This window comes from Ictidomys tridecemlineatus, chromosome 7 (genome assembly GCF_052094955.1).
Source record: "Ictidomys tridecemlineatus isolate mIctTri1 chromosome 7, mIctTri1.hap1, whole genome shotgun sequence".
In the NCBI taxonomy this organism is placed as follows: domain Eukaryota; kingdom Metazoa; phylum Chordata; class Mammalia; order Rodentia; family Sciuridae; genus Ictidomys; species Ictidomys tridecemlineatus.
This window is the reverse complement of record NC_135483.1, coordinates 22,117,726-22,132,579: the sequence shown is the minus strand read 5'-3', so window position 1 is coordinate 22,132,579 and position 14,854 is coordinate 22,117,726. Positions and strand designations below refer to the sequence as shown.

The window sequence follows — 14,854 nt, the reverse complement described above, 5'->3', positions numbered from 1 at the left end:
CATGGTCCCAGGTTTAATCCTCAACACCAGAAAAAAACAAATAAATAAAAATAAAATTACCATATGATTCAGCAATAACCTTCTGGGTATATGTCCAACAGAAGTGAAAACAGGAAAAAAAAGAAAACAGAATCTCAGAGATATCTGCTGAACACCCATGTTCACTGCAGCATTAGTCACAATAGCCAAGAAGTGAGCAATCTAAATGTCCATCAACAGATGAATGGATAAAGTAAATGTGGATATAAATACAACAGAATAAAACAGCCTCGGGGGGGAAGAAGAGGAAGAAGAGGAAGAGGAGGAGGAAGGGGAGGAGGAGGAGGAGGAGGAGTAGGAGGAGGAGGAGGAAGAGGAGGAGGAGGAGGAGGAGGAGGAGGAGGAAATCCTGTCATATGCTATACCACGAATGAACTTTGCAGATATTATACTACATGAAATAAGCAAGTCATAAAAAGATAAATACTAAATGATTCCTCTTATATGAGATATTTAAAGTGGTCAAACTCAAAGAACACTGTTTGTTAAGGGCTGAGGAAAGTAGAAAAGGGGAGTTAAAGAGTTTCGGTTGCATGATGTGAAACAGTTCTACAGATCTGACTAACAGCATGCACTGGGTTAACACTCATGTGGTACATACTTTAAAATTGTTAAGATGGTAAATTTTATGAATTTTTATGCCACAATTTCTTAAAAAACCAGAAAATTGTACAGAAAATGAGCCAAGTTCAAACAAGTAAGAAATTATTTTCAACTAGATTTTTTTTTTCATCTTTTAGGATGTTCACCTTGACCTCTAGCAAACTTTCAACTACTATAGGCCTTTGATAACAAAGCAATTACATCTGGAGTCCAAAAATAAAATGCTTCTGAAATGTTACAAAATCTTCCTCTGAAGCAGAGAGCTGGACTCATCTTTCCTTAAACACTGTCCAAACAGAATAGAATAGATGCTGGACACACAATGATGATCCATGTCCTTCACAATGTTAGTTATTTGCCAAGCTGATTTCATAATGAGAAAGTCAACATAAGCACAGCTTCTATCCTAGTTACAGTAGTGTCCCCTTATCCATGATTTTGCTTTCTATCTCACCCCAGTTCAACCGTGGACTGAAAATACATAGTAAGTGGAAATTTTCAGAAATAAGTAGTAACATGAGTTTTATTCAATTCATGATATTTTATAATATATTACTATAGTGCTGAGAAGTGTAGCTCAGAGGTAGAGTGCTTGCCACATATGCATGAGGCCCTGAGATGGGTTCCTAGCAGGACAAAAGAAAAAAAAACTGCTATACCTCTTCTATTTTATTTTTAGTTATTATTGTTAATCTCTTACGTGCCTAATTTATAAATCAAACTTTGTCATTTGCATGTATGTATGTATACTATCTGCAATTTCAGACATCCACTGGGAGTCTTGGAATATACATCCTTTAAAAATGAGATGGAAATTACTATATTACAAATGAGAATCACAAACTCCAATTAAGAAAGGCAAAAGTAATCAATATTTTTATTTAAATTTCATTTCCCAGAATTTGTATAATTTTTCCAAGAAATTCAAATCAAGTGATTTAGGTTCACTTGACTTTCTCAACAATGGATAATCAAAGTTTACACTGAGAATTGTATTAACAAGCATTTGTACAAACTGCAAAGACACAAACTTGAAATGAACATTTTTACCTTCATCAAACTCAGCATCATCCTCTGTGTGCTGGGGGAAAGGAAAGCAGTTGGTAATTTCAAGCCGATCTTCTACAACTAGGCCCAAAAGCACTCCTTGAACAACCTCAGTTCCTTGTCCTTCTTCTTGATAATGTTTTATTATCTTTAATACTACCTAAAAGAAAATACAGAAGGGGATTTAAAAATCATCCCTAGTTTACATTTCTTTTTTTCCCCTCTTAAAAAAATCTAAAATTATTCTACTGTGTTTGCAAAGCCACAAAACTACATACATAACAGGACTAAACAAATGTCTTAGCATTTCTTTAACCTTACATAAGTAATAAAGCTCATATAAAGTTCCTAGATACTTAATTATATTAATGAGGTCACTAAGCCTGTTAAAATCAAAGTAAACAGAGATGATAGAACACATGGGCTTAATGTAGATCTTCAGACAAATTCCAGAACTGATTCCTAAAGAGCTGGTTTCTACATATACAGAAGGGACTTGTAATGACTAGAATCCAGCATGGTTTCACAAAGAAGCCAGAGCAACATAACCTTATTTTCTTTTATAAAGAATATAAAGTTGAAAATTAATATATATTAAAACAAGTTATTGCAATTCATAAAAAGACATCATTATTTCACTCTTTCCAACATCAGTAAACTGTTATCAGTTCTTTACAATGACCAAAGAAAAAAATTACCAATAACAGTACCCAGCTGAGATGGGAAAAAAGCACAGGTTTGATTATCTAAATATAACAATGTGAGTAAGAGAACCCAGAAAGGGATAATGGTAAGAGAGAAAGCTTAAAGCCCTGTGATGAGGACGACGTTCAAATCTCTCTAAGCAAAAGACACTCACAAACCACCTTCCAAACAGTGGTGGGTTATCAAGATACTAGGTTTATTCTCCCTTTGAAAAACAAACCTAAAGACCACTGTGTTAGTTTCAAAAAAATATTTCAAATTTAAGAATAAATTTTCTCAGCATTCAAGACTGTCCAAAATAAAGTCTTCAGGAAAGAGGCAATTACCAAAAAGAACTGACGCAACTCTAATATTCATGATCTTGCCATTTTATAATCTGATGAAATAAAACAATCAGGGAAAAAAAACATGTTTATCAAAACTAAGCTTGCTCATTCATGTTGACATTTTGTAGTCTTCCTACTTTCCTATATACATATTAAGCTCTGGAATCTTTATTTCAAAAAATAAGGTAGTAAAAATGTTGGGACTAGTGTCATTTAGATGTGAAGTACAAAAGAAATTCCTACTTAGAAGTAATTAATTAACATATATATGTATATTTTTGTTAGTCTACAGAGATAGCCAGGAATTTGCCATATGTGTATTTAAATGTGTTTTTGACTGTTTTTAGTGCTGAGATTTAACCTCAAAATCACATCTTCCAGCCTTTTTACCTTTTATTTTGAGATAGGATCTCACTAAGTTGCTTTGTTAAGCCTGGCCTCAAACTTGTGATGCTCCTGTCTCAGCCTTCTAAGTCACTGGGATTACAGATAAGCACCACCATGTCTGGAAAATGTATATATTTTTAAATAACATACATTAGTGGTATCTATAAGTGAAACAGAATCCATGTTCTGCTCATTGTCTCCACTTTTAAAAATGTTTTCATAAAAATGAAGGATGTTTTACTTAACATCGTATCTTCAAACCTAAAATAGGTACTGACGCAGGAAAAAAATTCAAAATATATTTTACTCAAGGAATAAATGATAAAAATTTATTGATCATTTATGATATGTCAAGCACTCCACTAAGTGTCTTACATGCAATGAATGTCTCATTTAATCCTCACAACCATCCTATGAAGTCAGTTATTTTCCCATTTTGTATAAGGAAAAGAGATAATTTGACACACAATTATTAAATCCAAGAAGTGAGATTTAACTTCTGACCCCAGGAATTTTTAGTTACCTTCACAATTGCTATTAACTTCAACTGCTTCAAACATGTTTATAACAAAGTTGAAACACATAAGATGCAGTGTCAACAGCTCTGTAAAGTCCTTGTAACCAGGGCTGCAGAAGGGATTCATGCATGGAATAGGAAAAGCTCAGTGTAGGACTAGTGGCCAAGAGGGAATGGTGCTCATGGTCATACTGCTGTGCTCTGGTCACTGAAAGTAAAATAGCATCAAAAACAGACTGCCAGTATTTCCAAAATAAAATGCAGTTTTTAATCTTTAGCAACAAATGCTATCCTCACAAGCCACAAGATAGCAATGTTCTCCCACAAAAATCCTGTTCTCAGGCTCACCCATCTCATTTCCTCTCCCTCCAACGAACCATATGCCTCTGTTCATAAACAGTGTTGATGCATTTTTAAAATTCATCTTATTTATTGATGTCATGCTCCCTGCTCTTACTTTTAAAAGTGGATACAGGGAAAGAGGAATAGTTCTCCAAAACAAAAACATACTCCCATGATATATTTTGTTTATAGTATCACAAATGATCCTACACACTCAGGAGCTCGTCATCACTTGGTTCTCCGCTTAACAAAATAACCTGAAAAGCTTTTTTAGATAAATAAAAAGAGAGCCTCATTCTGTATACATATTAGAGACATCTGGGGACCTTTATAATTAAATCTGAGTTGGGTTCTTATATTGTGTTTTGGGGATTTTATTTATTTCTGTTTTGTTTTTAGATTCTCCAAGTAATTCTAACTTCCTACATCATTCTAACTTTAGTGAACTAGTATGGCGCAGCCTTCCTTGGTTTTTATTTTGTTTTATTGTAACACCTCAGGGGATCTCAAGGCACACTACTGATTAAACTACAAGTTTTCATTCCTCTGTTTTAAGTCTTCATTGATAAAAGTGAGAACATTGAGAAATACAGAACAAGAGTGAACATTTTTAAAAGCAATAAATATCAACCATAATAAGGAAATTCAGCCCTAACTGGAACATTCTCTACAGTACAGAAATGAGAAGGAAGGTAATAACCAGCAATCCATATTAGAAGCATACCAAGTCTTCTTATACCACAGTAAGGTTTTATGGCCTGATCCAACAGTTAAGACTCATGAACTAGCATTGATGAGGTTTCTTTACCCTATAAATCAATGGGCAAATGAGGATTCTTCAATAAATTATGCTTCAAGAGACAGAAGTAAACTGGCCAGTAGAAACCTTAAGTACTAAATCCTACATTTTCTGAAACTTTGTCACATTCTGGATCTGAATACTTAAAACTACTTGATTTGCCCTGCATAGTAAGTATGGATTTCTGAATAGTCAGTTGTCTCTAGAACTATCTCAAAGATTTGTGAGGTTTGCATAATCTCAAATTGGGCCAAGAATCTCAACCTGCAAGATAGTAAACAGATGTCTTGTTGGCTGAAACTGCCCTAAAGGGAACTTTTTTGTACTATTGTTTATTATTCAGTATAGACTATTTGAAAAAGCAAAGAAGACCATTAGTAATCTCTAATGAACACAATACCACTGTTTAAAATATGAAAGAAAGAAAACTGTTTCAAAGTCTAAAAGCAACAAAGGATTTCTTTCTTTTTTTTTTTTTTTTTTTTTTTTTGTGTGTGTGTGTGTGTGTGTGTGTGTGTGGTGCTGGGGATAAAACCCAGGGCCTCATGCATGGAGAGGCAAGTACTCTACCAACTGAGCTATATTCCCAGGCCAAAGACTTAAATTCTAAGAAATGTTCTCAATAATCCAGGATAAAATATAAGTGTCAATCTAAAATATTCAAATAAATTAATTACACAAGAACTCAAATAAAACTAAAATTTGAAGAATTAAGAAGGGTAAGTAAAATCTTTTATCCTTCCTAAATGGAAGATTTAGCAAAATCTCTAAGACCTCCCTATAGAAATCAAAACCTTTCACAATCATAATAAACAATTGAACTGTCACCAAAATGCAGATTTTGCTGTTTGATAACTATAAAAACTTCTATCAAATATGATGTCACTAATAAACATTAACTACAGAAAGAGTTCGAAACTTTGGCACAGAATCACAAGGCTTCTGTTCAACTTCCTTCCAACCACTATAAATCAGGGGTTCCCACAACCATCTGGCTGGATTTTACAATTTGCTCCAACAGCTCACCAAACTCAGGTAAACAAGCTGCTTAACATTTCTTGGTTTATTATAAAGGGCTTTATAAAGGATATAGATGAACATGAACAGTAAGATGAAGAAATGCATAGGACAAGGTATATGAATCCAGTCTCTGGATCTGGCTCCTCCAAGTATTCGGAAACCAAAGGCTCATCAAACATGATTCAAGAATTTTTACAGACCTTAATGGATTTAATCTCTAGCCTACCTACCCTCCCAGAGGTCAGTGAGACTCAAAAATTCTAATCCTCTAATCACTTGGTCTTTCTGGTGCCAGGTGTATTCTAAGTCACCCCAGTAAAATAGACTGAGGGGGCTCAAAAGACACTCCTTATCACTCAAGAAATTCTAAAGACTTTAGCTCTGTGACAGGTACCAACAAATATTATACCACAGTCCCTAAAAATTAAAAATCATTGTGGATCCCAAGGAACTTTTATATCAATAATTAAATTCAAACGGAATTGTAGCCCTAGCAACTCAGGAGGCTGAGGCAGGTGCATCACAAGTTCAAAGCCAGCCTCAGCAACTTATTGAGGACCTAAGCTACTTACTTAGTGAGACCTTGTCTCAAATTATAAAATAAAAAGGGGACGGGAGATGGCTCAATAGTTAAGTACCCCTAGGTTCAGTGCAATACCGCCCCCCCCCAAAAGAAACTCAAACTGAAAAATGTTCAAAATAGTTCTTAAAAATAAAAGTAAACATATTACATATTAATACACTACATTTTAATGAAAATAACTATTTTTCAAAACAAAAATAATCAGGATTCAAAACTGAGTTCAAAGTTTCATAAAAATTAAATTTAAAAAATTAATCATAAGAATCCCAATGTTTTACCGTTTTGTATATCTTTTTAATGTATGGCTTAATAGAAAACAGGTATCATCTGTTTTTGCATTTCATCTTTTTGATGTCACAAACCTCCATTAAACACTGGAAAAAGAATGAAAGTAAAATTGGCAAAAAAATGCTTATATATTATTATTAAAATATTCTGAACATTGGAAATTCTTTAAGATAATATCCAAAATGCCCACACTTTAAGAACTTCTATTCTTGGACTAGACAGAGGAAAGGGGAGTAAGAGGAGGCGGCACTGGGATAGGAATGATAGTAGAATGAATCAGACATTATTATACTATTTGCATATATGATTATATGACCTGTGTAACTCCACATCATATACAACCAGACGAATGAGAAGTTATACTCCCTTTACAAATGATGGGTCAAAATGCATTCTACTGTCATGTATAACTAATTAGAATAAAAAATAGATTAAATTTTTTTTAAAGGATGAGAGAGAGAATTTTTTAATATTTATTTTTTAGTTCTTGGCGGACACAACATCTTTGTTTGTATGTGATGCTGAGGATCGAACCCAGGCCGCATGCATGCCAGGCGAGCGCGTTACTGCTTGAGCCACATCCCCAGCCCCGAAAAATATATTAAATTTTTTAAAAATTGCAAAGTATCACCTTAATACTTTTATTTGGTTACATGTTGACATGATACTATTTTGGTTATAGAGGGTTAAATAAACTACATTATTCAAATTTGAAAAAAAAAAAAGAACTTCTAAAATGACAATAAAGAAAACTGATGTGATTACAGTTGTGAAAAGTACTAGGAAGAAAAGAAAGGAGAGAATGTAATGAGGAGGGACAGAGAAGTAGCCTTAATTAGGGATCCAGGAAAAGACATCTTAGTCATGAAACCCCAAAAGAGAACAAGCAGTCAGCACTGTGAAGAGCTGGATGCAGAGATTACTTAACAACTATGAACTTTAAATTGTTTAAATAGAATTTAATATTTACTTTCCATAAAGTACACAAGTTGTTATTTTCTGGAAACAAAAAGACCTAGAGATGGATAAGGACTGGGACAAGGATGGCACTCTTTCATGTTTTTCTAAAAGCACCAGTAGATAATAATAAACCTAATCTGTTGGCAGAAGTAGTCATATCTTAAGATAACATTATAAATTCATAATTATCAATTTCATATAATTTTATTAGTGAGTTATGAAACAATATATTCATGAAATCCTTTCAAGAAAAATTTAGTATGGCTTTTAATTAGCAATATTTCTAAGACTGGTGTCAAGGTTAATCTTTCCCTGCTAAACACACCTATGAAGATAACATCTAACATTCTTCTAAAAGATAATAACTCTGGTAAGGTTCAGAAGTAAAAAGGAAACTATTTTAAAATGAATCTGAGAATTTCAGGCCTAGTAATATGCCAGTGTGAAGTACCTCAAACCTACTCTACCCCTACATACATGTAGAAATGTTGGATAAACTGTGTTTTAAAAGTTTAAATACATAGTCAAGCTAGAAAAGGAAATACAATCAGAACATGTAAACCCTGCAAGTTAAATGCAGCAATGCCCAAAGGCAAGTCCACATACAATCCACAAGAGCCAAGGAATGAGTTGTACCCCAATCTCTGCGCCTGGGCCCAATTAGTCTTGAATTCGTCTTGAGTAAGGGGAAACTAAAATCTTTTCAAAAAGGTTCCAGAACTAACACCTTTCTCAAAAGCTTGAACTCTATAAAAACTGTTGGTAAGAAGGTAGAAAACAGCAATTGTACAGTATCTTATAGTTAAATATAAACTTATCACATGAGACAAACACCTCCTCCTAAGAATCTGCCCAAGAGAAATAAAAATATATACCCACATAAAGCCATGTTTACAAATGTTCCTAACAGCATTACTCACAGTAGCCTAAAACCAGAAGCAACCCAAAAGTTCACCAAATGCAGAACTATAAACAAATTTGGGCTTATCCATTCTAGAGAACACTACTTAGCAAAAAAAGGGGTCAAACAAAATGTTATATACTATATGATCTCATTATAAGGAATTCTAGAAAAGGCAAAACAGGGCTGGGGTTGTGGCTCAGTGGCAGAGAGCTTGCCTCTCACATGTGAGGCACTGGGTTCAAATACTCAGCACCACATAAAAATAAATAAGAAAAATAAAGATATTGTGTCCATGTACAACTAAAAACTATTTTAAAAAAAGAAAAGGCAAAACAACAGTGACAGAAAGTGGATATAAGTGGTTGCCTGGTGTTGAGAGCCACAGCCGAAGGGGCCCCAGCAAACTTCCAGCTGCCGGCTGATGATTGGCTCACAGCGGCCCCAGCAACATCTAGCTGATTGGCTCCTCTGTGGTGATGCTCATTGGAGATGCTCATTGGGCTGTTTCCCTGCCCTTTTAGACCACGGAGCTGCTCATTGGGGGACTATTTTGGCTCCGCCCATGCAACTCAGCCAATCGGCCTCAAGAGCAGGAGGATTGTGGGAGGTGGTGAGGCTAGTGGTTGAGGGAGAGGCTTGTGAGAAGCCGGAGGTGGCAGTTGGGCTCTGAGGGTTTTTCCTGAGGAGCTGTTTTGTTTGGGTGTGTGGTTCTAAAAATAAAGTTCCTTTCTTTTGACAAGTGGCTCCTGAATTGTACCCAGCCAGACTGAGGCATTTGGTGGCCCGGATGGGGAACACTGAGGGTAAGTGATAAGGTAAACTGCTCGCCCGAGGGCAGGGCGAGAGGATGGGTAGCCATTTTAAGATTATTCTTTTGTTTTGCTTCACTTTTGTTTTAAGTTGCCTATCCCTGGAGATGAGTGAGACGGAAGAAAAACCTCTCACATCTGAGGAACAGATAGGGAGAAAGGACAGAGGAACATTTCAGGAGGCTATTATAATGATTTTGTGTTGTTCCAATTTTGTTTCACTGTTTCAGTTTTGTTAGGCGTTATCTTGTTGGGTAGTATTATAGTAGAAATATGGGATCAGAAATTAGTAGAAAACAAACTGAAAGAGTGTTAAGTAAATTGTTAGAGGAAGGAGGCATCTCAGTAAAATCAAGAACAGTCAGGGCATACGTTGATACAATACAAAAATGTAGCCCATGGCTTTTTAAGGAGGAGTTGTTAAATAAAACACAATGGAACCATCATGGTGAAGATTTAAAAAGAATAGAAAAGAAAAGCCCAGGGATTCTGCCAGTTGGCACATTGCCATTGTGGACATTGGTATCTTGTTTGCTTAGTCCAAAGCCTTCAGTTCAGACAATGGGAGAGGAAGGAGAAGACATATTGATTCAAGTAAAAGAGAAGGTCTCTCAAGTTAGTCAGAAAGAGGAAAAGATTCAAGTAAAAGAGAAGGTCTTTTGAGCTACTCAGACAGAGGAAGGAAGTTTAGAGCAGAAAAAGCCATCAGGGGAAAAGTTACAAAAGGAGACTACTACTAACAACTTTCTATCACCAGAGGGCGTAAGTGTCCAACCAACAGCACCACCTCTACAGGAGACTGCTACTAACACCTTTCTATCACCAGAGAACGTAAATTGCAACTAACAAGGCCACCTCCATATGCTGGGAGGCCCCCAACCCCCACAGTTGATAGTTGGGATCCTGAGACAGGATCTCAAGTATTAACATGCCCTGTATTTGAGGAAGGGCAGCAAATTCACCATGGTTTAAATTTCAAAACAGTGAAGTAGCTAAAAGAGGCTGTAACAACCTATGGTCCTCACGCACCCTTCACAGTAAGCATGGTCGAATCCATTAACAACTTGAACATGACGCCAGCAGATTGGGCTAATATGGGAAAGCTGTGCTAAATGGAGGTCAATACCTGTTATGGAAGGTTGCCAATGAAGAATTTTACAAGGAGACAGCTAGGCGAAATGCAGCAGCTGGTTATCCTCAGAGAAATCTAGATATGTTGTTAGGAAAGGGACCTTATGAGGATCAGCAGCAACAAATTGCATATGATCCTGGTGTATACACACAAATTGCTGTAGATGCAATTAAGGCATGGAACACTTTACAAGGACATGGAGGTTTACAAGGTCAATTATCTAAGGTAATACAAGGAGCTAATGAACCTTATGCTGAATTTGTAGATAGGATTATTCAAACAACTACCAGAGTTTTGGGGAATACAGAACAAGCAATGCCATTACTAAAACAACTGGCTTATGAGCAAGCGAATCGGTGCAGAGATATCATTAGACCATGGAAACATGAAGATTTAAACACATATATTAAATTATGTAGAGACATTAATGAACAAGAGCAAGTCGTGGCAGCTGCAGGAAAACAGGCTTTAGATGCCAGAGACATTAATGAACAAGGACAAATTGTGGCAGCTGCAGTAAAACATGCTTTAGATGCCAGGGCAAGAACATGCTACAATTGTGAACAAACAGGACATTTTAAAAGGAATTGCCCCATAGGAGGAGGGTTTAACAAAACTAGGTATCAAAGGAGTAGAATACCGGGTATTTGCCCACGATGCCATAGAGGAAGACATTGGGCTAATGAATGCCGTTCTCAGACCACCATAGAGGGTACTCCATTATCAAAAAATGAACAAGGACCAGGTGTTTATCCACGATATTGCGGAGAAAGGCATCAGGCTCCGTTGCCAAAAAATGGACAAGGGGGCCCAATGCTCCAGGGCCCAAAACCACAAATATACGGAGCACTGGAGGAACCCAGCAACCCCATCAGGGTAGTGCCCAGGACACATTGTCCATCAGATACCTCATCAGACAAACCAGAGGGAGCACAGGGTTGGACATCTGCACCTCCGCCAGAGCAGTACTAACTCCAGAGACGGAGTTCAAATCATTCCCACAGGGACCTCTTCCCAAAGGAACAGTAGGCTTATTATTGGGACGCAGCCCTTCTACTCTAAAAGGACTTATGATAAGTCCTGGGGTAATTGATCCCGATTATGAAGGTGAAATAAAAATTATAGCCAGTTCTCCAAAGGGTATATCAGTAATTTCACCAGGAGATAGAATAGCACAGTTACTAATAATACCCAGCCTACATGATAAATTTTCCAGTCATACTGTAGAAAGAGATTCCAAGGGATTAGGCTCCACAGTTGTAGATTGGGCTATGCTTTCTTTAAATTTAGATTCTCGCCCCATGCTAAAACTAAATATTCAAGGACATGAATTTAATGGGCTACTGGATACAGGTGCAGACCTTAGCATCATCTCTCGTTAAGAATGGCCAAAATGTTGGCCATTACAACAAGCCACTCAAATGCTTTGAGGCCTAGGAGTGGCGACTAATCCCCATAGAAGTGCAATGGTATTAGATTGGAAGGATCCTGAAGGATGTGAGGGAACTATACAGCCATATGTATTGGATCATCTTCCCGTAAATTTATGGGGACGAGATGTCCTAGATCAATTAGGTTTGACATTAACAAATAACATCAATCAAAATGCACCCACTATTATAACTAGAAAAGGTTTTAGGAAAGGAAAAAGATTAGAAAAACAAGAACAAGGTATAACAGCACCAATACAAATAGATCAAGGAACAGACAGACATGGGTTGGATTTTCAGAAAGGGCCACTGAGACAATAAAAATTACTTGGAAATCAGAAAGACCAGTATGGGTTCCTCAGTGGCCCCTGACTAAAGGAAACATAAAAGCAGCCCATGACCTGGTCAAACAACAATTAGCGGAAGGACATATACAACCTTCTGTATCTCCTCATAATACTCCCATTTTTGTCATCAAAAAGAAATCTGGTAAATGGAGATTATTGCAAGATTTAAGAGCCATTAATAATGAAATGGTTATTATGGGATCTGCTCAATCGGGGATTCCTCAATTGTCTGCTTTGCCAAAAACTTGGTATGTTTTAGTTATAGATATTAAAGATTGTTTTTTTTAAATTCCAATTCATCCTGAGGATAGTCCACGTTTTGCATTTACTATCCCTGCACTGAATCATGAAGGTCCCGATCAGAGATATGAATGGAAAGTACTCCCTCAAGGGATGGCTAACAGCCCAACTATGTGTCAAATATATGTTAACAAAGTAATCCAGCCACTTAGAAATCAAAATCCTGAACTACAAATATTTCACTATATGGATGATGTATTATTAGCACACAAAGCTAAAAACACATTGCTAGAATATTATGCCACACTTACAAACTTATTAAAAAATTATAATCTAGAGATAGCAATAGATAAAGTACAATTAAATTTTCCAATTAATAATTTAGGAGTTCTATTATCCTCAATCATGGTCCGTCCACCAAAAATTCAAATACGAGTAGATCAACTCAAAAAACTTAACGACTTTCAAAAGTTATTAGGAGACATACATTGGATAAGGCCTTATCTAGGCATACCAACAGGAGAATTGGGACCTTTATTTGATATCCTAAAAGGTCCATCAGATCCAAATTCACCCCGCATGTTAACATCTGAAGCAAGGAAGGCATTAAAAATCATTGAAACATATATGGAAAATATGCATTTGGATAGAATTGATATAAGTTTGCCTTTATTATTTATTGTACTACAAACAAAAAATATTCCTACAGGAGTATTTTGGCAAGAAGGTCCATTATTGTGGATACATTTATCTTATTCTCCTAACACTATTCTTACTAGGTATCCTAAGGCTGTAGGGCAATTAATACTCAAAGGAATAAAACAAAACACAGCAAAGGAGTGTTTGGAATTTCTCCCAATAAAATTATTACTCCATATACTATGAATCAAATTGATGAGTTAGCTAATGAGTTAAATACTTGGGCAATAATCATGTGCAAATCTAATGTTTCATTTGATAACCACTTACCATCTAATCCTTTATTGTCTTTTTGGTCATTGCAACCTGTAATTTTTCCAAAAATGGCAAGAAAAACACCTATCATGAATGCTCCAAATATATTCACTGATGGGTCAAATAATGGTACAGCAGCAATAGTTACACCTGATCAAACTTTTACATTTTTAGTACCCAAACAATCAGCTCAAAAGGAAGAGCTTAATGCAATATTACAGGCTTTTGTGATGTTTAAAGATTCTGTATTTAATTTACTTTCCGATAGTCAGTATATAGTTAATGCTATAGTATCCCTTGAAGATGCTGGTAGGATTTCCCCTTCCTCCACTGTTTTCTCTTTGCTTTTCACTATACAAAGTCTAATCTGGGACAGAAAAGATCCATTCTTTATAGGACATATCAGGGTACATACAGGATTGCCTGGAGCCCTTAGTTTGGGCAATGATTTAGCAGATAAAACTACACATGACATACATATTTTCTCTACACTAGAAGAAGCTATAAATTTTCATAAAAGGTTCCATGTCAATGCTAATACTTTACAAAAGCATTTTAAAATAACTAAGGAACAAGCTAGACAAATAATAAAACAATGTCAAAATTGTGTGACCTTTTTACCACAAGTTAATTTTGGAGTCAATCCTAAAGGATTGATACCTAACCATATTTGGCAGATGGACGTCACACACTTGCCAGAATTTGGAAAATTAAAATATTTGCATGTTACAGTTGATACTTCTTCTGGATTTTTGATGGGCTCCCTTCATGCTGGAGAAAAATCTAAAGATGTTATAGCTCATTGCTTACAAAATTTTGCCACTGTGGGTGTTCCAAAACAGTTAAAAACAGATAATGCCCCTGGTTATACTTCTACCTCTTTTAAACAATTTTGCTCAACATTTGGCATTACTCATATAACAGGAATCCCATACAATCCACAGGGACAAGGCATAGTTGAAAGAGCTCATCAAACTATTAAAATGTACTTATTAAAGCAAAAAGAAGGAATTGGGAAGGGATATATATTCCCCAAAGATAAACTTAAAATAACCCTTTTTACTCTGAACTTTTTAAATTTGGATTCATCAGGGCTTAGTGCTGCAGCAAGGCATATGTGTCCAAAAAATGTACATAATGTAATTGTCTGGAGTTGGGGGTCTGTTTGTGTGTTTCCACAGGGAGAACAGCAGCTGATTTGGATTCCAGAGAGATTAACTAAGGTCCCTGACCCAGTGATTGTCTGGAGTGGGGGGTCTGTTTATGTGTTTCCACAGGGAGAACAGCAGCCGATTTGGATTCCAGAAAGATTAACTAAAGCGATTTCTACAGACCAAAAAGAAGATGATTTTGGCTCAAATCCATAACTGATATCCAAAACTCCAGTTTGGCTATCCTTACATCTGGCTGAACCAGGATGCT

The 14,854-nt window shown here is 36.1% G+C and overlaps 1 protein-coding gene across 1 annotated transcript in view; it reads right to left on the bottom strand.

Moving 5' to 3' along the window:
- Nucleotides 1–14,854, bottom strand: part of Eif3h (eukaryotic translation initiation factor 3 subunit H) — a 97,057-nt gene that overhangs the window by 67,368 nt on the left and 14,835 nt on the right. The window contains exon 2 of the mRNA XM_005316218.4: nucleotides 1,693–1,849. Within this exon, the coding sequence (XP_005316275.1) occupies nucleotides 1,693–1,849 (157 nt within the window). The remainder of the gene's footprint in view (nucleotides 1–1,692; nucleotides 1,850–14,854) is intronic.